Genomic DNA, 27355 nt, shown 5'->3' on the forward strand with positions numbered 1-27355 from the left:
CTTTTGCGAACAATACGATGTATATCTCATATTAATCGACACTATTTATTATGGAATATATAAATTAATATTATAATTAAATATTTCGATAAGATATAAGCAACCGGCTAAATTTTTAAAAATGTTAAAACAATATAATAAATGTCTTTTGTCAGTTTTTTGTACTATGTGAATCATTTATGAGTTCCTCGTTTTAATATTGGAATTAACCAGTACACATGAATTTGTGCATTAAATAATTAATTTACAACTTGTGTAATTATGTATATTTAGTAATATATGCAGAGAATGTATATTATTTATATATTTTACATTCTCTGATATATGAACCAAAGAATTTAGAACTACATTTTTTAGTAGTTATTTATTAGATATTAAAATGGCAACTCGTTTTCTTGAGAAGGGTTTTGGCAACACTGAATCTGCAACACTGGAAATCAGCTTTTGTATTTCTGTCAGAGTGTGTGTGTGCCAAAATCTTAAAAACCCGACCGACAAATTTCGGAAAGAAAACACAAAAATAAAGCGAAATACTTCAAACTTTAAATTTAGCAGCAGCAGCCTTGGTTTGTAAGTTAAATGTCCGTTTTCTAGTTACAGAATGGACTTTTTAGCCTCATTGCCGGCAGTGCTTGGTGGTAGAAATTGACGAGTGAGTGACGTTGATGTGATAGATTTCGAACGTACGGTCAGTGTAAGAGGAGAAAAGTAATAAAAGATTACTTGGAGGGGGCGGCAGTGAAGATTAAAATTTCAAACGAATATAAATGTGGAGCAAATTAAAACATTTACAAAAAATTAAACAAGTTCCTTAATCAGTAAATAACTTTGTTATCACCCCATATACATAGTTTTCTTCTACAAGACTCATGCTTATATGATCTGCCTATTAATGTCCTATAAGAATGACGTATAAAAGTATAAGGTGTTGGCCGCAACTTAAAGCAATATTCTGTTTTGCCAATCTCATTTTTATTGTTCTTTGTCGAAGAAAAACTCATGTGTCAATAAATGATATAACTTAGTTATCCTTTGGAAGTAATCATTTGAATCAATAGATTTGAATTAAAAGTTGTATTCAATGAATTAGTCGCCTTGAGAATGATCTAAAACATCGTGATTGGTCGGTTTATATCCTTGAATATTGTTTTAGTTAACTTGATAAACATGTGCAGTTGTATATGAACGTAAATAAAATATGACATGAAACCCCCTAAAAGGCTTCATATTAGAACGAACATTGTCAGTGTAGAAACTGCAACTGGGTGCGACTAACTTCCACTTCGATTTACTATACGGCAATGTGCAAACCAACACTATTATTGACAATTCCACTTTTTCGCTGTACATTTCGCAAGTATATAAGTATACATGTATATATATGCACGTTTTTAACATGTTTAATATTAATAAGATTCTATATTCTCTTAGGTGAAATTCTTTACTGGTATATAATAAAATACCAGAAGAAAAGAAGATATGGACAGCAGTGGAGCTGTTGGCAGACGTCGAGGTAATTCACGCTTAAATGCTGAAGATCAAGCACTGGATCAAATAGCAAAAGAAGTGAGTAAATTTTCTAGACTAATAAAGTTGTACATTTTACTATGGCGAATTACTCATGAGATTCATGGAAAATATTGCTATAGGATTATAATAATCTTTATACATGCTTAATCAAAGAGAAGTATTGTGGTAAAAAAATATTCCCGAACATCTCTTAGCTACCAGCCGCTGCCTTACAGCAGTGCAAAATTAATTTGTGAATTACAAAAATTTTAAATATCTTGAAAATGTGTAATTTCTTTGGAACCGCATGATATTTAGTTATTTGAATATAAGACAACGAATTGGGACTGTTTTATTTGTAATAAAAGATGTCTAAACAAAACGTACGGTACATACATGCATATATCCGACAAAGGACTGTATTCATAGAAGTAGTATACACTATTATAATAACCACATGCCTCAGGAAAACTCGGATTAAATAAATAGAAAGATTTGTTTAGATAAATAAGTAGATACACATATTATAACTAGTATTCCAAATTTAAGCCCCTAACATATTACGGGTTTCAACACAACTGCATATTGATTGAAGTTTTGAAATTCGCTATTATGGTTTTCAACTCAATCCGTCACAAAAATTTCAGTTAAAACGTTGTCAAACTTCAACTTTTTTTTTTGATATTACGGTTTCAACTCTGTGCCAGTGGGGTTGAAAAATATTAATAGCAAATAGAAAATGGTAAAAATAAGTGTTTTATTCATAATTTCATACTATTTTAATAAGTTATTATGTACAAATCCAAAGAAAGGTGAAACATTTGTTAAGCTCGTGGAGTAAAATCTCGAAACTGGACAACTGGAGACAAGCTACAATTTAGAAACATTATAATAAAATTAAGGGATCATGGGAGTGTCTCAAACATAAAGATTTGATACAATTTATTACTCATAGGAATATACTTTTTAAGTCAAATTAAGCTTTTGAAGCGTTTTGCTCGTCTTCAGTGATTGGTGCACTCAAATATGGTGCTCATAATATTTAAAAGCAAGTTTTGTAACAATTATAGACATCATAGGTTGCTTCAGCCTAAAGTTAAAATCATTATAATACTTTATTGATAACTAACGACAGGAAGGAAATGGAGAGTTTGTGGTAACGTTCCTTCATCTCATTTCGTAAAAAAAAAAAATTATTCCTCATTGAATCGAAAACAACTAATGAATCTGTAATAAACATTTCAAGGTGCGTTCCAAAGTAAACAGGACCAGTATGCCGGTGCAAGCCTTTTGAATGGCCTCCACGTCTGCATAACGCTTTCCCTTCATCGGCAAATGCATTTTTCCGAAAAGGTAGAAGTCGCACGGTGCCATATCAGGTGAATACGGGGAGTGGTTGATTGTTAAAATGTGATTTTTGGTCAAATAATCGGCCACAAACGTCGATCGATGAGACGGCGCATTATCGTGCAACAAACGCCAACTTTCATCTTCGTGATATTCGGGCCGAACACATCGAATACGGCGCACCAAACGCTTCAAAACTCCAAAGTAGAATACCGCATTAACGTTTTGGCCGGGTGGAACAAATTCTTTGTGGACAATACGCTTGAAATCATAAAAACAAATCAGCATTGTCTTCACTTTTGACTTCTCCAGGCGCGATTTTTTGGGTTTCGGCTCATTTCTCATTTATGTCCTCACGACCACTTTGAAAACGTTGAAACCGCTCGTGCACTCTGCTACGGGATAGGCAATCATCGCCATAAACTTCTTTCATCAATTGAAACGTTTCGGTAAAAGTTTTACCAATTTTAAAACAAAATTTAATGTTGGCTCTTTGTTCGAAGCTCATTTTCGCACCGATGACAAAAACATACTGACACTTAAAACAATAGATAAAATGTCATGAAATTTTTACTGGAAGTCGATAAAGGATAGCAGATTCTAACTAGAGTTTACTTTGGAACGCACCTTGTATTTAAAAACCATTTAATTGTCAATAAAACTGTGGCTTATTTGGTGTTAGGATGGTCGAATGGATTTGAGTGATTACGAAGACTTTTTCTTACATCAGTTTTGACACCAACATATTTGTCCTCATAATATACTAAATCAAAACTAATGTCCATTTTAATAATTATTCACCTTTTCGTGAGCAATAACTATATTAAATTGTTTTGATTTTTCGTTTAAAAATTTTCAGCTGTTTAATTATCTGTTAACTTTTCATTTGTTGGGTTGGCAACACCAATTAAACTTCGACTGAAAATAGTGTAAAATTGTAATACCAAAAAAAAAGTTGGGTTGATCTGAAGTTGAATTGATTTAACATCAGTTCAACCGAGTGGATTTGAAAACCGTAATAGAGATATTAATTGGTTATATATGAAACAATTTATAAAAATTACCTTCAATTAAGACGAGAATGGGATATATTTCAATCCAGCGATCTAAAATTGTCAATTCGGCAGTAACTACCAAATTAGACTTTCAAGACATTAAAACTTAATTAAAATAAATTAATAAATAATATTAAATAATTAAAATAAAAAAATATATATATATATTTTTCTTTTTGTTAACAAATAAATCGTAAAAGCATTACTCTGTATCTTGGCAAACTTTTTAAAAAAACATTTAACAGTAAAATAAGCTTATGCGGCAGTATATTAGAATTAGATAAGAATTGTTTTGAGAATAATATTTACGTAGGACTATAAATAGATCTTAGAATAGAATTGTTTCGAAACTGTGTTTTAATATTCAATTGATTTGTCTTTTATCCGATAAATGACTTTCAGCTCGGCAGTATTTCTCCAATTAGTATTTCATTCTTTTAATCTCTACTACCATATACTCATACTCAACTGTTATTCAGTATACCTAACAGTTTGAAAGTCCCTAAAATATACGAGCACATGACAGACTGTTATACGAAATCGGAACGGTTTCGAATTTTAATGCGTCCATTGACTGGCAGCTTTTCTAAAAATTATTTGGGAAATAACATTCATTACATAACCGGAACGGACCCCAGGACTGTTAACTCAGCGACATTCTTCAAAATTATTTGTGGAATGTTTTATGCCGTTACAACAGTAATATGATAGCTATTGATAGGCCATGTAGATCAGGGATTTGTATTATCACAAAAAAAGCAAAAAATAACACCGTTATTTTAATACTTATAACATTTTAAATAATATTCATATAAGCTTCTTCCTTTTTATTATTTTTATTTTTCTCTCATTGATCTTTAATATTATGAAATCATCATCTAAGTTGGATGAGTTTTGAATATAGCAAATGTAGTAGGATCATGATCATTTAAATAATGGAATGCCAGTTATGACGACATGGAATACACTTATGTATGTATGTATGTATATACATATGTATGCACGAAACTGTTTACCTTCACTTGCTTATTTAACTGAAGACAACACCAACAACGACAGTTAGACATTAAACATGGGACCTCTTGAGTAATTTTCATATCTGCCTACCAAAACTGCACATATTGTGTATACATCTATACAAAATGTATGTGTATGTGTGACTTTATGTACGCACTAAAATCGTTCAGGTATACCAATTGTACAAAAATGCTTGCACAATCATTAGTGTAGTTCAAAATTCTGTGGAACTATTATATTCCCCTTTGTAAAAGAGAAGATATTATAAAATTCTTACATTTTACCATATTCTATAAGAAAAATTAAAAAATCGTAGTCATTACTTTATTTAAATTGATATGTGTGATAGAATTTTTTGTTAATTCCTTGTACTTATGATCTTGCATACAAATAAACCATCTGGTCCACCCTAATGTTCTTACCACATTGTTACATACATACATATGTTAACTAAAGTTACTCAGCACTCCACTATTTGTTACTCTTTTTACCCTCTGCGCTCTTTTACGTTCGTTCTTCCTCGCTAACAATTCAATCCAAGTAATCGATCAACCCAACAAACGAACAGAGTGCTCTCTCCTCAAACTTTATATTTCATTCAATTATAATTTTCATATTTCAAATCGACGACTTCATATCCTACTTGCTCTGCCATTTGCCGTCACCGACATTTGTTTAAATTTAAGCTTTAACGATAATCCCCGTCGGCATAGCACTTCTTCGTACTGGAAGTTCGAACTCTCTAGAGCCAATCAAGCGAGTCTTCAGTCAGTTGCTAGACGATGGTGTAGTGAGTACGTACTAACCGCATGCCTTCGTACTAAATCGCTAAAGAATCAACAAAATATTACTTATCACATTCCAAGAGACAAAAAATTAATAAACAAATGAAAATATTAAGCAAAAAGAACGTTAACACTGTTGGGTTGTTTCTGTAAATTTTTTTAAACCTTTATATAAGTCGGTGCTATACAGCTGTGTTTGAAAACTAATTCCGCCAGTTCGGCGCACAAGCAAGCAAGCCATACAAAAAATAATAAAAAAAATTGAGCTCAAGGGCTAACCAGTTTCAATGTGCTAAGAAACTCATTGACAAAATATTACATGTGATAGCAAAAAAATAAAAAATAAACGAAATTGTCACAATATGTCAGATGCTCTAAACAATAACATCCTGTCCCGTGTTGGTGATGATAATTGCATTGCTACAGATTCATCTAATAAGGAAAAACATCAAAACAACAAAGATTGTGGTTTAAATAAAAAGTACACAACAAGTATTAGTACGAATAGTAACGATGAAATCATCGAGGAGGGATTCGACTATAGCGAAGCCGACCTGTTAGACGAGTTAAATACTAGCGACGACGACCACGACGTTGACGTAAACAGCGGCGTTAACGACAATGTCGAAAGAAATGCGAACATTCAAAAATATAACACTCATCATCTTCCCATCACACAAGATGCGGACAAAAAGGGTGAAGCATGTGCAAATATTGCCGGTACATTTTCTCTTAATAACCATGTAACCGACACAAATTCTCATGACAATAAAACAAGATCAACGAACGTTGTTGCGAGCGACGTCGACAGTGATTGTGTGCCAATTGTGAGCACTGATAATGCGCCAACCAGTGCAAGTGATAAGCAGAAAGTTACACCGACTAACTTAGTGCTGTGTGGCGACAACGACCAACCAAACGCAAGAGAAGTTGGCGTTGACTCATATTGTCCCATAACGCCGCGTTGTATAGTTGATGTTGACGCTGAGACGCCTAATCCATTGTTAAAAAGTAGTTCCACAACACGCATAGAAAGCAACAATAAAAATATTGTTGATGATGCCGGAGTTGCTGGCAACAATGATCATTGTGATGAAGGTTATTATTATTCTGATGAGCCCGAAGATGAATTAATTGTACAGTTCCTGGGAGAAGCCAATCGTATTGTAAGCAAATATTTGCATTGATTAGTGCACACATTCATGTGATTACTCATTTAGGGTAAGACGTTTTATTGTGCGCATCCAAATTATATTTTTAAATTTGTTAATATTGGAGATCAAGTATAGAACACAAAAGTGGTGTGGAAGTACGTTTACCTAGCTGACAGCTAGTCTTGCCGTCTATAATTTGTTCTTCAATGAATGGCATTTGTAGATATTTTATTTCATGGGATAGTATATTGTGATGTAATAACTCAGCATTACCATCTTCTGTGATAAACTTTAGGTATTTTCAAAAAAATAAGCATTCAAAAGCATTCAAATATATTTTCGATTTTGCTACACTATTAAATATATGTATGTAATATTCGTAATAGCATGTTCATTTATATATGTAATTAACACATAACAGTATTACTTCAGCGCTCAATGCGGTACATTTAATTAACGCACGTTTTAGTTCATATAGATATATAGATACATATGTAGTATATACTATGTATTACATTCAAATAAATGCTGAGTAGGTTTATTTATTGTTTACAAATTACATAGTAGTACACAGTTGAGTTAAACCAATGCCGAATGTTTCATCAACTTTTTTTTTATAATGACTTGAATATAAATATGTATTTTTAAATACAAAGGTACAATATGAGAAATCCAAATCTATATCTAAGTTAAGTTTAAAGTGACCTATAGTAAAATTTGAAAAATAATACTTTGTCGGAACCTTCTCATCCTTTCAATACAAATGCGTATTTGAGCCCTATTTAAAAAAATCTTTCTAAAACCCTTAAAATGACGAATTCCCGCCAATCAAATATCAAAATATTGGTCAAACAAAAGCAAAAAATAATAAAGGTAGCTGTTACACGCATTTTAAAGAGAATAAAAAAAGAAAAAACATTAACTCTGGCTGCACCGAACCTACCCTTCACAGCTAGATGCATTTGTTATAGCATAAAAGCATTTTCTTGACTTTGATCGATCAGTTTAAATGGCAGATGTATGTTATAGCGGTCCGATCCAAACAATTTGTTAGGATGTTGTAGCGATGCCTTAGACAATAATCCTTGTCAAATTTCGTGGAGATACCTTGTCAAATAAAAATGTTTTTCATCCAAGACTTAATTTCAGACGTTCAGCTTGTATGGCAGCTATATGCTATATTGGTCCGATCTGAAGAATTGCTTCGCTGATTATACCGATACCTTAAGCAACAATCGTGCCAAATTTCGAGAAGATATCTTTTCAAATAAAAACGTTTTCGTTCAGTTTGTATGGCAGCTACATACTTGCATATGCTGTGGTAGACCGATATCGGCGGTTTCGACAAATGAGCAGCTTCTTGTGAAAAGGATGTGTGCAAAATTTCAGATCAATATCTCAAAAACTGAGGAACTAGTTATAAATCAATTTAGCTCGTCACGCTTATCATTTATATATTATACTTGTATGTATTTAAGGTTTCTGATGTTTCCTTTTGTATCTTACCAACTTCGTAGCTACTTAATATCTCTGGTCAGTGTATAAAATTAAAAACAGACCCAACACTGATGTTTATATTTTTAAAATTTTTGTAACAATCCGTATCGACGACACATGAGTTGAGAAATGAGTGCCAAGTAACCTAACTTGGTGTTCTATGAACTTAATACAGAACCTTTAACAATTTAAACATAACAAGTAAGGAAGGGCTAAGTTCGGATGTAACCGAACATTTTATACTCTCGCAAAGTCAAATGGTATACTCGTTTGAGATTTCTTTGTGGATTGACTGATATTTTCGGTAGAAGGTCAACTATAGGCACTGGGGTCCACATATTTAGTACTTAGGGGTTTGAACAGTTTTGGTTCGATTTAGACAATTTTTGGCCGCAAGGTGGCATACTTTAATTGCATTATTCACGCAAAGTTTTACCCCGATATAATCATTGTTACCTGATTTGCATAGTGGAAAGTGAAAGAATCAGATGGAATTGAAAATGGTGTTACATGGGAAGTAAGCGTGGTTGTAGTCCGATTTCGCCCATTTTCGCACTATGACATAGAAACATGAAAAGAACGTTATGCACCGAATTTGTTGAGCAGATCTCAAGATATGGGTTTTCACCTAAAAGTGGGCTGTGCCACGCCCACTGACTAATTTTGAACGCGGTTCCTATAAACCCAATTTATACCATCTCAGAGATAAAATTTAATGTCTCTGGCGTGTTTAGTGCTTGATTTATCGCGCTTTTAGTAGTTTTTAACAGTACCGTTATATGGGGAGTGGGCGGAGTTGCCACCCGATTTCAACTATTTTCACACCGTCAATAGAAGTGCTAAAAACATTTGCTTCTAGTGAATTTTGTTATTATAGCATTAGCGGTTTAGGAGATATGCACATTAAACCTATTAGAGGCGAGACCACGCCCACTTTTTAAAAAAAGTTTTAACTGCAGATGCCCCTCCCTAATGTGATCCTGTATACCAAATAACAGTCTTGTATCTTATTGCGGAGCTTAGTTATGGCAAGTTATTTGTTTTTGATTAATGGCGTTTTGTGGGCGTGGCAGTGGTCCGATTACGCCCATCTGCAATACCAACCGTCTCACGGTACCAAGAAACATGTCTACCAAGTTTCATAAAGATATCTCAATTTTTACTCAAGTTAGAGCTTGCACGGACGGACTTACGGACAGACGGACGGACAGACAGTCACCCGGATTTCAACTCGTCTCTTCATCCTGATCATTTATATATATATAACCCTATATCTAACTCGATTAGTTTTAGGTGATACAAACAACCGTTAGGTGAACAAAACTATTATACTCTGTAGCAACAGGTTCCGAGAGTATAAAAATGTTACACGTATTAAAAGTGACACGTAAAACAAAACTAGTATGTAATGTTGTGGGAATTGTGTAATTGTGTAATATTATTCTTTGGTATCAAACAAGAAATAAAACACGTTCTGGTCTCGTTCTTAAAAATTAGTTTCAGTAATTAAATAAATTTTTTTTATTTTGAACTATCAAAATTATTGTTAAATACACATGAGAACCTAATATTTTAATTTTATACAATAATTTATGATTCTTTACCAAGGCGTAGGCATTAAATGGTTATTAATATAGTTCCAGAAAACGTTTTTGACTTTTAAATGACTTTTTTCTGGATCCACGCTATATTGAGTTAAACTGTCATTCCTCCGCAATGTTCTTATTTTTTTACCTAATTCACGATGTGGCATGCATAAATTAGCAACCGTTTATATATCAAGTAAATTATTTAAATATTGTTGTAAAACTAGAAATGGGGAAAGCAGCGAAAATTTGCACATTTTACTACAAAAAGGTGCTAAAGTTTCAATTCCATAAACAATTTTGAAGTGAGTAATTATCGTTTTTCACTTTGTAGACCCCTTTAACCGCAAACTTACATATACATATATACATATGTTATTGTTAAAGCGGCTAATCTTTGTAGTTGCGGCTACTCCGGAAAATTTCCTCTGAAGCTATGAAACATTATCAAAAGGTTGGGTCGGAACGGTTACGGATTTTTAATCAGCCAAGGACTGTGAATTCGGCAGCATTCCTACAACATTATTTATGAAATGTTTTCTGAGCGTAGCTATCAACAGTTCCTTATAAGATGTGTTACATTTTCCTGTGAGATAACAAGTCATCAGTAAATGAAATGCTTTAATCGTGTGTGATTCATTAGATCCACACATGCTGCTATGACAAATTATACAATGCTATGCATTTAGATTTACCTATTAACGATGATGATTGTGTATATAAATACATATGTAGTATGTAGATATGTATATATGATATTAATATGTATTTTTTGTGAATTTCAACTCTTCATGATTGCTTCAACAGACCAATTTTTAAGCTATAATATTTAAAACTCCGTCGTATGTTGTTTCTCCAGCATTTTAGGCAGATTGTTAAGCTTAGTGATGACGTAATCTTCAAGTGTTATAGCCGTCGTTGAATTGTGCAAACATATATATAAATACATGTACATGTGTATGTACATTCATTGAGCATACGTCCATGCTTTAATTGAAAAAGGTGTCAATAAATAGTTGTCGAAAGTGTTGCTGCAGTTAGTATAGTATTTGATAAAATTGTAGTTTAAAACACTTTAATATCAAGCAAAAATGTACGTATACTTATTGTGTTCATATATAAATGCTTGGAAATAACTTGATTTTTATTTATATTTGTTGAAAATAATCTAGCATTTAACGGTTGCGATAAGGCGCCAATGAATAAGTGACTCAGAGTTATTACAATTTTTTTGCGAGTAATAAAAATTTATCGATTTATAAAATTTTCTGTATAAACAAAGAAAATAAATATTAAGTTACTCTATTATATTATAAATAATTTCGCAATAATTAAAAACACACGTACCTTAAATTTGTTTGTGTACAAATTTCGATTTTATTATTACTGTTTTTATATCCACGAAGTTTGTAACACCTAGGAGGAAACGATGGAGTCCCTTTAAAGTTCATATGTATAAAAAAGATCAGCCCAACAAACTGAGTCGATTTGCCTGTTATTCTGAAATTTCGCACACATTCTTTTCTCCCTAAGAAGGTGCTCAGTTCTCAAAACCGCCGATATCGGACCACTATAGCATATAGCTGCCATACAAACATTGCAATGGTTGCTAAAGCAATTGGAAGCCCTATATATATAATTTCCCCATAGTGTTCATTTATTTGAGACACAGAGCATTCGAATTAGATTATCAGCGATCTAGATCAATTTCATTGCTTTCGTACGAGTACATAACTGCCTCTTATAGACGTCTATTAGATTTATCGTCTTCGGTGCTCTTCGGCCTGTGCGGAATTGATTACACCACTCTAAAGATTATTTCCATTGGCGCAGAGCCGGATATCACTCATCAAGTCACTTTTTATTACAGCAGCATTATGGTTGATAAAAATAGTGTTTTTTAACATACGAAATTAACCCATATTTTTCAAAATATCAAAATGTCAAAGTACTTCTCTCAGCTGGTAAATAATAATGTTTTCGACACATATTTTTTTGTTATTCAAAATTAGTATGACTTGCTTCGCTTTTTTTATTTTATAACATCTTTACTATATCATTATATACCTGTGAAAGTGTAATAAATGTTGTATTTATGCAATTGGTTTACAAATCTTAATTGTTTTGTCGACGTATTTGCATATATATACTATAACAAGAATGATAGAAATGTTTCTATGCGCTTCAATCATTATTGATGCAATATATGGTATAACGGAAAATAATCGAAAAATCAATGAAATTATTCTATGCACACATCCAACATTTTGTGATCAACCAAAAAGAATATTGACAAAAGTCTGAATTTTATGTACAAATATTTTTGTTTAAGAAAGATGCTATATATATCAGTTATGCAAATAACGGTACCAAAAAGTTAAAGGAATAAAATTCATTATTCATAAAATAATATTGAACTAAAAATTTTTGGTTGTACAAATACTTTAACTTATATATATTTATAATATTAACGTATTAATTACAGGCCGAGGCCCGTTTGGCTGCTCGACGACAAGCGCGCGCTGAGGCACGCGAAATACGGATGCGTGAGTTGGAACGCCAACAAAAGGAGCAAGAGCAAAATGCAGACCGTGTTTTCGACATGCACACCTCAAGCGGCATCGACCCATTATCGCGGTCACGGCTCGCAACCGGTGTCAGCAGCTCACCTCTCGGTGCAGTGCTTAACAGCACACGGGCCAACTCGATGTCATCACGACGCAGCAGTGAAGACTCACTCGAGGAAGAAGGCCGCAGTCTGCGGGATATACGGCATGAACTCAAGGTGAGTGTACAAAACTAAACAGAAGAGTTGCTAAATTTACCAAATGCTTTGTCTATTATAATGCAGGATGTTGAGGAAAGATTTCGAAAGGCCATGATAGCCAATGCGCAATTGGATAACGATCGCGCTTCGCAAACGTATCAAATACAACTGTTGAAGGACAAACTAGAGGAAGTGGAAGAATCTTATGCGCAGCTTCAGCGTGAATTTAAGGATAAGTCACGTGATTGCAATGCGCTAAAAAGGAATCTGGATAAATTAAGTGAAGAACTTAAATTGGTGCAAGGTCAACTAACTGAACGCGATAAACTAATCGCAGATCAGGGCTTAGTTATTGTAGCCGTAGAGAATGAAGAGGGTACCGATGCAAAACGTGCTCTAGTCAGTGTTGAAAATGCTCAGCTGTTAGGTTCAGTGCAAGGCTCACTAGGTTTGTATTACTATTTGGTGTACATAAATCCATTACAAGAATGTTTATATACAAATCTTTATGCTACCAGATGTGCGACTGAAAAAGTTCAGCGAGGAGAAACAACAACTTTTAGCAGAAGTGCAAAAACTGCAGGAGACATTAGAAAATTATAAGAGCCAAGGCAAAGGGCGATCCAATTCACTTAACGGACCATCAGGTTCTGACGAGGATTATGAAGCACAAAGTAAGAGACAACGCAATTGCTTAAATTATTTAAGTGGCTAATAAAGTTTATTTTGCTTAGGGGAGGCGAATAAAATAATATCAGACTACAAGTATAAACTGCAAAAGGCTGAACAAGAAATCGCCGGCTTACAAGCAAGCTTGGCACGTTCAGAAACACAAGTTATACGTTATAAAAGCACGGCGGAAGCGGCTGAAAAAGCTGAAGCTGAACTAAAAATAGAACGGAGAAAGCTGCAAAGAGAAGTAAGAGCTCAATTACAAAATTGTATATACTCAAATAGATTTATTTTACTACAATTATATTTATTATAATATATTTTTTCCAATTTAATTTAGGAATTATTAGTTATACATTTTTGGGATGAATGTCATTGCCAATAGATATGAGTAAATCGTTTTTATAGTTATCTTAAACAAAAACTTAAATGCTTCAATCCAAACATACTTAAATAATTCATTAAGAAACATATAAGTGACGGTATAGTTATACATTTCAAAATATTATATATATACATGTGGTTTGTTCCCCGAACTTCCTAATTAATAAAAGTTCTAACTGTATCGTTAAGTGCATGAAAAAAAGTGTGCTTAATAGGGTAATCATAAAAAACATCCTCAAGATAGGTGCAATGTCCCAGAAAAAAATAAAATATAATTCAGTCATCCATTTTCTGTCAATAATAACCAAAGAATTATTATTTTCATTAAGCGAAAAATAAAAATCGCATAACGTTTTATTTTAAAGCGAAAAGTAAGTTCTAAACTTTAGATAAAAAGAACCTCAATTAGTAATTACTGTGTTAGAATAGGGCTCGTATCAATTCATTACTTGCCAGCTACACATATAAGAAAAAATGCACTTCACTAGAGAGAGTGAACGAGATGTACATATATAAAATAATTACATATATTTAATGCATGATTCTATTTGAAGAGATATTTTTCTGAAAATAGTTTCACATAGCCTCAGATTCTTAGATTGGAATTAAAGACGAAATTTATTCAAATATAAGTTTATAAAATAAATTTCAAAGACTACACCAACTTTAATAAAGTTATTGAAATTTTAGCATTAATGATAGGTTACCTTGTGGCTAAAATCCTGTGAAAATTTGCTTCATTCGTAAAAATTAAATAGTCAAGAATAAAAAAGTCAATTTTTCTTTTAAGTCAATTAAGGGGCCACTGTAGAATTTTCAGACAATTGATCTTTTGATTTCTCGCTTATACTATGCTTTATAGTCATAAAAATATCTTTCAAGGTGATTTATAACGAGGAAAATTTTTTCAAACGACTTTAAGCGTAAATAGTAAGCCCAACTCTGGCTCAGCTATAGTTGTATGTGAAACTTTAAACTTATATACTATATAACTTTGAGTTCTATTGTTTATTATAGTCAATAAAATGAACTGAAATAACTAATTTTCCAGCAGCTTGAGGTTCAAACTTGATAAGTGTTTCAAGAGTTCTGAAAATAAATGATTATATCACAAAAAACAATTAATGAATCTGTACATGATTTTATGCCCGCTACAGTGGCCATGCTCCTTAAAGTTTTGTAATACTACTTTAAATATTTTTTTCAAAATTTGTATCCTTTTATTAAAGCAGTTTTGCTATGAATTACAAGATTGATTAGTATATACTAGATATAAATGTAAACACACTACTAAAAACGGAGATATTAAATAATTTTTATTTATGATCAAAAATATAAAGATCGGCATTAAATTATTACTACTGAACATAAAGTAATTTGAAAGAAATTTAACTAAAGTGACGTGTTAATTTTATTCATTTTATTTATGATAGTATAGTTTTTATAGTTTTTTTTATTAACTCACACAATTCTGAGATAGGCGTGTAACTTTAAAATTACATAGGGAACTATTAAAGTTCGTTGAAAATTCGCTCATGAATTACCTAATTTTTTCACTAATCAACATATACATACATATTATATAATTATGTATTTGACTACCAATTCTAACAATATTATACAATAATAATTTGTGTGCCTTGTGCCTTTTCCAATTTGTTCAAATATTATATATAAGTGGGAATTTATAATTCACTCAATACGAAGTAGTTTAAATGAAATATTTTTCTTTGGTTTTGTTTCCAATTAATTTAATGTTTTGTTACAATGCTTTTTATCAAATTAGTTATGTACTTGACTAATCTCAAAGTGTTGGATTTTTTATGAAATTATTTATTTTATATAATGTAAGGTTATTGACAAAAGCTAAATTTTTTTATAGAATCGTGAGGCCATGGAACGTATGGAGGAATTGGAAACTTCAAATAATCACCTGCTGAAGCGACTAGACAAACTAAAGAATGCTAAAAGCGCTTTGCTTAAAGATCTCTGACCGAAATCCATACATGCAACAACGACCAGAAACACATTCACCATGGATAAATGCAAACATAATGGCGAAACTTTAGTTAGATGCGAAATCTGTGAACAATAAATCAGAATACATGCATTCACTTAGTGACGTCTGTATACAAACATCGGAACACAGGAACCTTATCCAGGAGCAAAATTTAAAATGAGTCCAGGATTGTGTGCTATAATTGAAAATGAGTAGTGTTAATGATATGCGATGTTGGCATAATCGCTGTCACTTAGCATTGCAACATGGATAGTCAGAAAACAAAATTACATACATATGTCGCCTAAAAGTAACCGCATAATCAATTTAATATTTATTAACATACATAAATAAAAGTTAAGTGCATAAAGCATACAACATTTACCCATAGTATGTAAGTATGTATATTTACATACATATATTAGGATCATACTGTCAGTAGTTAATAACAACACGAAATGTCAAAAGTTTTTAAGTTTGCTTAAATATAATACTAATTAATATTGAAAATTACCTTTTAAAACAAAAATATATAATACAACAACATTATATGATATCATGACAACAACAAAAACATGACAACTGAACTAATACAAATGAATTGCCTGCGCATGGATATTCTAAATCAATGGACTTACGCATTACATAAATACGTATACATGCATACGATAATTATAGGTACAGAAGAGAAACTTAGAAAATTTGAAGCAAGTGCTGAAAATAATAAATTCACATGCGGATAAATCATGAAACTATATCAATAAATTACATTACTTAAAATTGCACTAACTAAATGATTATAATCGGTTTAAGCATAAAGGCGTATAAAATCATACTTTTCTTCAAATGTATTGTTAATGTGTCGGAAAGACACATAAAAAAATTTAATTTTTTAATCTGTTTAGGAACTAATTTTAAAATGGTTTTACTTTTAAGAGTAACCATATCTGTGGACCTTCTTCGATCACTATAGTCATTTTAAAATATGTTTGAAGTCTACTCGGACAAGTAAGTAACAAATTAATGCTATGGATTTTTTAAAAGGAACTAAAGTGCGATATTTGTTTCTGTGATTAAAAATTCCCCCTCAAATCAAAATATGTTTATCTTAAATCTTCGAAAATTATAAAAAATAACGTTAATATGCAGGTGGTCATTATTGTTTTCGATCAAAAATTCGATTAGCATATGTATATAATAATTTCAAATAAGTATTTTCATTAAAAACTTTGACGTCATGATAATTAAATTTATACACGATTTGTTTACTAACAATTTTTCGTTAACTTTGGTTAAGTACGATTCTTAATTGCAAAAATCAGTTGCGTCTTCAATTATATATTTATTTTTATCAGTAATAGTTATCTTTTGACAACAAAAAGTAGTTATAAAAAAACTACAACAACATATTAAGACTAAAAATATTAAATTTAGAGTACTTAAATTTCTTATATTACAAAAGCGAAAGAATGATTAGGATAATTAGTTTTTGAAAAGTCGTTCTAAAATGAAAATAAAAATTTTTTAAATGTTGAGAAACATCTTGCCAAGCGTATATTTACAGACACACCACATCAGACACAGAAAAGTCCGGCTACTATATTTACTTTTATCGCAAATGCACTGCACATTGTTAATATATTGATATTGATTATGCTTGTCCACATTTAGAGAAATGTGCATAAAGGTATAAAGAGATTAATTAATATGGTTCTACGTAATTTAATTGGAAATTTGAAAAAAAGGTTAATAAAACATTATTTAATTAAAAAATAAACTAATTTTAATACACATCTTTAAATACTTTTTTAATTTGTTTTCAAATAGCTTTTTGTAGGTATGTCTTGTTGTACACTCTTCAATAATCTCTAATATAATGCAGAGAACGTATAACACACGCTGGTCCGCAATTGAACCTTCTCTATGATATACGTTCTCTGTATAATGTTTTGATTGGCCTACTATTTTAATAGAATATAGAAAATTATATTGTAAATTTATTTATACTTTGTTTGTTGTTGCTGTGAAATCTTTTGACCACTATCAAAATGTCCGACATATGGATAGTCAGCATGTGGATCCCACCACTTAAATCAAGGATTGTCAAAAATAGAATTTTCTGATGTTATTCCTTTCCCCAGTTGTATAGACGCTTGATCTCGTGTCTTCGCACACTATCTGAGCTTGGCCAAACTTCATCATAAGTTCCGTAAGTGCACAGTAACACAACACTAGTAATGACATAAATGATAGCTCGTTTTCTTTGCAAAATTCGCTCTGCAAGTACTATAATAAAAAGAATACTTTCACTGTATAAAAATTATTAAATTAAAATATAAATTAGATTTTTACATTCAAACGTTCTTACTTTTCGACAAATACAAATAAAATCATATTGCTGTAAAAAGTGGAATAAAAGCCGGTTAAAAATTAATAGGCCACTGAGTCGAACCAGAGAATGTTAAAGAATAGAATCATAATTTGTAATTCAGATGAGGGAACATCGAAAAATATATATTCTTTAACATTCTCTGGTCGAACAACCGCTCTACTGTGAATTCAGTAAAATGTTACCCTTCAGTGAAGAACAGTGCGGATTCTATGTACTGTGGTGCGTACTATCACTCTATAACTATAACAGCTTTTTTAGCTGTAACCGAGTCCACTTCATTTGGGTGCAGAAATAGCGGCTTTGCGGTGGGCCCAGCTAAACAGTGGGTCACCATACCTAAGAGATTTATTCTGGAAGGAGGATAGGGCAGAGAGAGATAGGCATTGGAAGCAAGCACCTAGGTTGCACTAAGTTGGACCTGTACTGGGGGTATACAACCTCAAGAGGTTCAACAAATAATAGACCTCCCTAGCGATAAATTCAGGTTTCCTGTCTCAATATACACCAGTCACTGCAGGCTTAAGAGAAACCTTTATAATAGGGGCATAATCTCATCTGTAATGTGTCGATTCTGTGACGTGTGTATTAGCGTAGCAAATTGTAGTCGCAGGAACCAACCCCTGAAATCCACATATCCTAGCAGGGAACGCATTGACTCTCCAGCGATTAGTACGATCCTTTAATTTACCGTTCTCTGACAGTTGGGTGTTAGTAACCGGAACGGACTCGGATTTTATACGGTCAACTCGGAACCATTCCTCGAACTTACTTCAGGAATGTTTTCTGTCGCTACTACAAAAACATCCTTTAATTAATGAGGGTGCTGGATCTATGTAAGTCCTTATTAAATAGTGGAGGGCTCAATAGACCATAGGTCACAGTGCATACCTATCAAATTTTCCATTTCTATGTTGTTGTTGTAGCGGCAAAATTTTGTCTAGTTGACAGTTCTTGGCCGAATAAAAATCCGAATCCGTTCCGGTTACGTAGACTCGACTGTCGTGGGATCCATTTCTATCTGATCACCACGGAGCCTTGTTAATAACCCAATCGATTTGACCACAATTTGCGGTAAGCAAACAAATTTATGTCCAGGTCACTCTAAAGTCAAATAATTAAAAATCAAACTAAGACATTTAAATTTAAAACTGAATTTTCTTGGGTTCTAGTCGATTTATCATCGTAAGAAAGGTAAAGGAACTTTTGGTCCACTTTAGATTTAGTACTTATAGTACACACAACTACTTTGTGAGGGAGTTTCATTTGTCGGCAGAGAACATAGCTCAAAATGAAAAGTTAGCCGAAATGCGTGTACTTATTTATTATTATTATTTTTTTGTTTTTTTGCAATGAGTGCTGGAGCTATGGAATTGTTGAAAGGAAAAAATAAAAATAGAGTCTGTTTTCAAATTAAGGAGTAGCAGTTTTATTACTTTCTCATAGGGACTGTTTTCAGAACAACTGAAGACTAAAGTTTAAGTATTTTTACTGTGGAAATAAAAATATTTAATATTAATTTAAATATAATTTTTTCATTAAAAAGTAAGTTTAATTCTTCATATTCTCACCGGAAAAAAATTATAATTAAATATTTGTATACCGATTAAAGAGTTACTTGTTTTAGAACGTACCTATGACGTATTGTTTTTTACTTTGCTGGCAACACTTCAAAAGCTTGTACCGAAAACAATAATACTAGCCGTTCTGCTTCAACAAACGAAAAGTTGAAATGGTTGGAAAAATACCAGCGCAGCAATTTGCAAAACTTGGTGGATGAATTTGAATGCCCTTCAAGTGACATTGGGGATAGCCGGTATGCTTTTTCTCTGACATTGCTTAACAACGGGTGAATTACAGTTCTCAGTTGTTTCTCTGCTGGTGAATTGAACGGTAGTTCTTTTCATAACTTAATTAATTGAAGTTAATAAACCAAGTATAAAAAGTGAAGATGTCCAAAATCGGTATTAACGGATTCGGTCGCATCGGTCGTCTGGTACTACGTGCCGCTGTCGAGAAAGGTGCCCAAGTTGTTGCGGTCAACGATCCCTTCATCGATGTAAACTACATGGTTTACTTGTTCAAATTCGATTCGACCCATGGTCGTTTCAAGGGCACCGTTTCTGCCGATAACGGAGCACTTGTCGTCAACGGCCAAAAAATCATTGTCTTCAGCGAACGCGACCCAGCCAACATTAACTGGGCTAGCGCTGGTGCTGAATACGTTGTAGAATCGACTGGTGTCTTTACAACAATCGATAAGGCTTCTACTCACTTCAAGGGTGGTGCCAAGAAGGTAATTATTTCGGCACCATCTGCCGATGCACCAATGTTCGTTTGCGGTGTCAACTTGGACGCTTACAAGCCTGACATGAAGGTCGTATCTAATGCCTCTTGCACCACCAACTGTTTGGCACCTTTAGCTAAAGTCATCAACGACAACTTTGGTATTGTTGAGGGTTTGATGACCACTGTACATGCAACTACTGCCACTCAGAAGACCGTTGACGGTCCCTCAGGCAAACTATGGCGTGATGGACGTGGTGCTGCCCAGAACATCATTCCCGCTTCAACTGGTGCCGCAAAGGCTGTAGGCAAAGTTATCCCTGAATTAAACGGCAAACTGACTGGTATGGCATTCCGTGTTCCAACACCAAATGTCTCAGTTGTCGACTTGACTGTACGACTTAACAAGCCAGCTACATATGACCAAATCAAGCAAAAAGTTAAGGAAGCTGCAGAAGGCCCAATGAAGGGTATCTTAGACTACACCGATGAAGAGGTAGTATCTACCGATTTCGTCAGTGACACACACTCGTCTGTCTTTGACGCTAAGGCTGGTATTCCCCTAAATGATCAATTCGTTAAGTTGATCTCATGGTACGATAACGAATTCGGCTACTCCAACCGCGTCATCGATCTGATCAAATACATGCAGACCAAGGATTAAAGTGGATATGAAAACAAATTAAAACAGAAGTATGGCAGCTTGTATGGGTTTAAGAAACGTATACACACAATAGATCAGCAGCATTTAATCCCAATAAGCGAATTAAAATCCGTATTACTTCTGTAACAAATGAAAATAAAGTAAAATTGCATATGTTTACATCTAATTATCAGATGATCCAACTGGAATTAAATAATCTCTAATAAATGACACGTTAAGTAAAAAGAACCAAATATGATTTTTTTCCTTCGAAAATTGTGAAACAAATACACATGTTAAAATAGAAGGGAGGGGATTAAAAGTGTGCGTTATAACAGACATTAAACATATTGTTACATCTAACGCATATTGTTCTTGTTTTATTTAGCACCTTATTTTAGCACGTAGTTCATATTATGTAATGCATTGACTATTAAATCATATATATTTATGTGCACATATGTATGTAAAGAAGAAGTAAACGAGATAGTATAGAGAAAAGCAGTGAACCCAGAGAGCGATTCATTATATCAGCAATAAAGCTCGCGAAATTGTATTTTGGCGAGAGAAATTCGGCATATGAAAAGGACATAAGTACATATATAGAGATTAGAATTATTGAGAGAAAGTCGTGTCGCAACTAATGTGAAGTTGTCCACCACAATTCACAAAATTATACATTTATTATCTTGCATCTAATATATTGTTCTAATGCAAACTTACAGTTTTCTAAAGCTATATTCAAATATGTATGCGTATGTACAAATTATCTGATGATATGTGGTAATTCCTGTTACAATAAAATAATATAAATGTTACAATTGAAATATTAACACATCTGATGTTTTTACTCAAATATGGGTCAACGATTGCATTGTAGCTTTGTTGGTAAGAATATAAAATCTCCTCTTGCTACGTACAAAAAAGCGCTCTAGACGTACGTGAAAATGTCCAGATAAAGCTCAATTACTGGATTAATTGATTACAAAATTCTAAAACGTTGCACATCTCCCAATTAAAAAAATAATAGTTGTTATAGTTTTTTATGACAATAATATAGCCACACCTCCGGTTACTTATCAACTAATACTTGTGTGTACCAAAGATCAAAATATAGTATTTATACAAAATGTTTTATTAAATGTATAAATATTTGTTTAGATGTTATCACAATATTGTACATACATAATATGTATATGCATGGAAATATTTTATGAAATCGACTTTTTTTATATAAACCAACGATTATTCAGGGTATTTAAATGACGTTAGATTGAAAGGGAATTGAGTGCTTCTAATAATTCAGCTACACATTACATACATACGTATATGTAGATCGTTATGACGAAATACATTGCACAATATTGAAAGTAAGTATACTTACATATGTATGTACATATGTATATGATATTAGGACTGTTCGTAAACATATTTATTATCCTTGTGTTGTAATAGAATATGTGCTTGACTAATATGTACTTCTATTCAATATGTATATACAACGTAGAGGTCAGGTATGAATTTAATGTAATAAAACTACATACATACATACATGTTCATATGTACATTTCGAAGTATATGTGTATAAATACATACGTATATGTAAATATATATTGGCTTTCCTTAATGAATTCTCCCTTGTCGGAAGAAAGTGAGAGCTAAATAAAAAAAATGTTGTACTTACATTTGGCAAATAAACAATTAAATAAGAACAAAAAATACCGACATGTATATAAGTATGTATGTATATTAAATGTCATTATTTGTGTGACCTTGATTATGTATATGGAGACATACCTTCAAATCTTCACATGTTTTATGAAAGGTGTAAGTATATCTGTTGCAAGATCAAATAGGTAAAATTTACCAAATTTTTTTTCGTGCTTACGTATATCTTTAATATAATATGTGTATATATGTATGTATATAAATTACAGTAAAATTACCTGTTGTATACATATGTACATTACATGGTCATATTTATGTAAATAATATTTATGTTATGTTGTATACATACTATATGCAGACATATGTACATGTGCTTCATCAGTGGGGCTTTCTCTAATGACTCATCTCCAAATATTTAACTATAAAAATGCTGTTAAAAGCTAACGTTAATGAGTTTTAAGATATTACAAATGTTATTAGCTTTACCAGACTCACATAATTGTTTGTCATTACCTTCTATATATCGTTTTAGTTCGATTACTTACCACGTTTTTGTTTAAATGATTTTTATTATAACACTTGTACGTAAATGTTGGTGAGGTGTATACAATTCAAAAACAAAACTAAGATAAAAGTATAATGGTAAACAACTAATTTGCACTACAGCGATTCAACTGGACAATGTTAATAAACTGTTGTTGTTGGTGCGTATCGGTTATCTATAATACTGGGAAAGTTGACTAATTGTAAACGAAACCATTTAACGGCAGGCCTACGAAAGGAGCTGTTTCTACGGACTCGGATCACAGTTGAAGGGGCATTAGACGCAATTCCCATTCAATTCAATTTATCCGGTCAAGGTCTGTTATTTCGGCGATCTAATTCTGTTTGAATCTTCAAATAGTGATAAGGGTATTAGATGGGAATTTGTGTCATGTTAGTTTTAGGCAACCTCATACTAATCTACCTATCTAGTGTCATATAGTCCTCTAGTCTCTACGTTTAGGACATATTATCCAGAACGCGTATTAGAGGTTATTTCTTTAATATCCCTATCCCCTATTTATAATAATTAAAAATTCATGATTTTATCTATGTATTTCGTTCCCAAATAATGTTTCCTAATAATTAGATGATAGATAATACTTTACCAAATCATTCTAATCTCAAAAGACTTAAATCTGTGTTAACTTTCATAACTTAAGAGTATTTTTTGTTTAGATTTTAACATAATTAAATTTATCAAAATGCTGAAGCGCTTTAATTAAGTTTTAATATAATGCAAAATTGGTATACGTGTCTATATATTCCTTTTTTTGACTTATCAACATTAAGATTTACTTAACGTTCCTATTATTACGAAAAATTGCTTACATATAAATATATAATTCATTACAATTTATTATGAATTCGTAGAGGAAGCCATGTCCGTAACTTGGTTCATCTTATTATTTAAGGAGTTTTCATTAAGTCTCTCTCCGTTTTCATCGAATCTTACATGCAGACCGTGTTTAATAAAACGTCCAGCAGCGGCTTTGTCTATCACCGGTCGTATGGTATTGCGCTCATATATTTGTTTATCGCGTACAATAGTTTGGCGCACGCGGGAAAGTTCATTTTTTATGCCATGCTGTTAATTGTAAACAATGTAATTAATAAGATGATTTTGATAACATATTGAAAAGTACCTCATTAGGATCGTCTCCTCGTAGCTTAACATGCATCCAATATAGCGAGTTTATTGCATATGCAAGATAATTATCTAATTTAACTTTTTCTTGTGTTGAAAGTTCTTCGAATTCTTTTAATTCGACGGCTGTGTTAAGACTTTTTTCTATTTTATCCAAAGCACTTGAAAAATTATTTACTGTGTTAGTAAACTTATCGTCATTTCTAAGCTCACCAAAATCCATGATTTTGTTTCAAATTTGCAATATATAAATCTCCAACAAAATATGAATTTCAAAACAAATTTTTAGCACATTAACCTACAATTCTCAGATGTGCTGTTGCCAACAGTGTTGTGCTAATTTTAGACTTAGGCTGTGTGCCAAACGTAACATTTTTATCTGTGTTGAGTTGTGGTGAAAAAAGTTCCTACGGTGTTAACAAATTTTACATATTGCTGTGCCAAATGGAAAGGAAATTTGGACATTTGAAATTCAAACGCAATTGCGTCATTTCCAATTTCGTCTTGGTAACCAAATTATTAAATATATCCGCAAAATAAGTTAAATTAAAAGCAAAAGCTTTGCTTTGTTAATTACAATATTAATAAGACTGTAGAAATGCATTTATTTGAAGATTTGATATTAATTTTGAGTTTTAAGCAACGTGTTATGCACATCAACTGTAAAGTATAAAAATTAATGAGAGAAGTCTTTTAAATATTTACATTACAACCCGACGTACTATGTTCATATAATATTCTAAAGCGAACCCTACTCAAGCCAGCTCCTTGAACATTTTGAAGACGGCAGCGACGTATCAAACAGCTGATGTACACAATTTAAATTTTAATATTTTGCTCAATGTGAAATGTTTTCAGGAAACTATAAGTAAATACCATAGATCGATTTATTTGTTTTAAATTATCAACTGTTATTACAAATAATATATCAGAGTTATTTTATGCCTCTGTTGGTAAAACAGCATTACGACTTGTAGCTTTGAATAATTTTACATTTCACATATTGATGGCATCATACATTCGCCTATTGTTGTCGGCAAAATTAGAAATTCTTTTAAGACAGCGACAACTACAACCCTGCTGCCGTTAAGTCGTGCTGCTGTCTAAATATTATAACTGTGCCCATAATGCACACGTTATTTTAATATTTGACAGATGCTGCTTGTCGTCTGCCGCCTTCGTTTTGTTTCTTACATTACACTCCAGCGAATAGAACAAACTATACCAGCAGAGAATGTAAAATATACAATATATATATATATAATATAAAATATATATATTTTACTTGCTCTGATACCAGATGCTCAAACAAATGAACAACACTAGTGGTGTAACCTTAGATAGATAGATAGATTAATTTTGAGGTATGCACCGCGACCAATGGTCATATCGTATCATCTAGGCCCAGCATGTTGATAAATTCAAAAATTCTGCTGGGTGCTACTGAGGCGATACAATCCCTGTGTAGAAACATGGATCCCAGGGCCTTGATTCTGCGACTGCAGACTGCTGTGCAGTTCATCAGCAGATGTTCAGGAGTTTCCGGCTCTATGTCGCAGAACCGGCAGTTTGAAGAAGAGGCTATGCCCATGTTGAAGAGGTGCTTCTTAAGCCTGCAATGGCCGGTGTAGAACGCGACAAGTCTCCCATTAGCAGTCTGGCATGGTGCATGCCCTGAAGTTGTTGCCAATGTGTCTCCCTACCTACTCTTTCCTCCCTACGGAGGAGCTCTTTAATTGTATGTGGACCAACCGCTATGAGTGGTTCCGGTCCTATCATTTTTGTAGAGGCCGCATAGCGGGCCAGCTCGTCAGCCAGTTCGTTCCGGCTATACCCCTGTGGCCAGGCACCCAAATAAGGTGCACTCGGTTGTGTTCTGATAGGCTGTTCAGCCGTTCTATACACTCCAGCACTAGAAGAGATCTGACCTCATAGGCAGAGATCGCTCTTAGTGCCACCTGGCTATCGCTAAGTATAGCAATACTTTTATTGCGATAGTTGCGTTGGAGGTTTATCCTTACACACCGACTAATAGCATAGACCTCGGCTTGGAAGATGCTCGGGAAACTTCACATGGGAATGGAGAGTTTGGTGCTTGGCCCAGCGACCCCTGCACCAATCCCCTCCTCCGTTTTCGACCCGTCGGTGTACCACTTGATAGTGCTTTCCCTTAGCAGCAGGTCCAGTGATGAATTATTCCATTCAAACTTCCTGCCAAGGGTAACTTTGAACTTCCTGTTGAAGTTTACTACTTTGGTAATGCTATCCCTTGGAAGAAGGGCTAGTGGTATTTCCTCACTTAGCGCCTTCATCTGCTGGGATGAGATTACCTTCCCTTTGCCAACTCCCTCTGATGTCATTTGGAGCAGAGTTCGTTTGGCTGTCTGTTTGATTACCAGATGTAGCAGTGAAAGTTCTAGCATGCCTTCCAGTGCTGCGGTCGGACACGTTCGCATTGCTCCCGACGCGCAGATGCAGGCAAGTCTTTGCAGCTTCGACAGTTTGAGTCCTACTGAAGTCTGCATTGCTTTAGAAAACCACGATACCGCTCCATAAGTGATAATCGGTCTCATGGTGTACATCCACCAGATTGTCCTTGGGGAGCACCCCCAGGATTTTCCAGCAAATCGGTTGCACACCATGATTGCTTTTGTGGCTTTGGTTAGGGTCTGGTCCACGTGCAGCTTCCATCGTAGAGTGGAGTCCTGCGTGAGGCCCAGATATTTGACCGTGTTGGCCATCGCCACCACTCTGCAGTCAAGGGATATACTTCTGAGGCCTGGCAGTGACCTCCGTCTGGTCAAGGTAATGATTGTGGTTTTGCAGGGGTTGATGTTTAAGCCAACCCCACTACACCATCCCTTTGCCAGTCCCAGTCCCCTTTGTACGATAACGCAGAGTGTGTCT

At 33.3% G+C, this 27355-nt stretch overlaps 2 protein-coding genes and 1 long non-coding RNA gene across 7 annotated transcripts; 2 read left to right on the forward strand and 1 right to left on the reverse strand.

Annotated features, from left to right (window-relative positions):
* Positions 1-423: 423 nt before the first annotated feature.
* Positions 424-17573, forward strand: LOC106614271 (leucine-rich repeat flightless-interacting protein 2). Of its 5 annotated transcripts, none has more exons than XM_014229934.3 (7): positions 424-570; positions 1432-1566; positions 12436-12735; positions 12802-13165; positions 13236-13391; positions 13452-13636; positions 15656-17573. In XM_014229934.3, exons 2-7 carry the CDS (start codon positions 1480-1482, stop codon positions 15764-15766), a joined length of 1203 nt encoding a protein of 400 aa, XP_014085409.1. In that variant the 5' UTR covers positions 424-570; positions 1432-1479; the 3' UTR covers positions 15767-17573. The 5 variants fall into 5 exon arrangements, 4 of the variants coding, with proteins under 4 accessions (XP_014085409.1, XP_014085408.1, XP_069966421.1 ...); XM_014229933.3 differs by lacking the exon at positions 424-570 and adding an exon at positions 634-652; XM_070110320.1 differs by lacking the exon at positions 424-570 and adding an exon at positions 1154-1357.
* On the reverse strand, positions 9858-11919 carry LOC138857496 (uncharacterized). Its single transcript, XR_011396618.1, has 3 exons — positions 11298-11919; positions 10646-11218; positions 9858-10536 (listed from the first exon to the last, which is right to left on the reverse strand). It is a non-coding gene; the product is annotated as an uncharacterized lncRNA (long non-coding RNA).
* Positions 17574-20012: 2439 nt separating the features above from the next.
* On the forward strand, positions 20013-21344 carry Gapdh2 (Glyceraldehyde 3 phosphate dehydrogenase 2). The gene has a single exon (XM_014229945.3). The coding sequence runs from the start codon at positions 20113-20115 to the stop codon at positions 21109-21111; it is 999 nt and encodes a 332-aa protein (XP_014085420.1). The 5' UTR covers positions 20013-20112; the 3' UTR covers positions 21112-21344.
* Positions 21345-27355: the final 6011 nt, after the last annotated feature.

This window comes from Bactrocera oleae, chromosome 5, assembly GCF_042242935.1.
Source record: "Bactrocera oleae isolate idBacOlea1 chromosome 5, idBacOlea1, whole genome shotgun sequence".
In the NCBI taxonomy this organism is placed as follows: domain Eukaryota; kingdom Metazoa; phylum Arthropoda; class Insecta; order Diptera; family Tephritidae; genus Bactrocera; species Bactrocera oleae.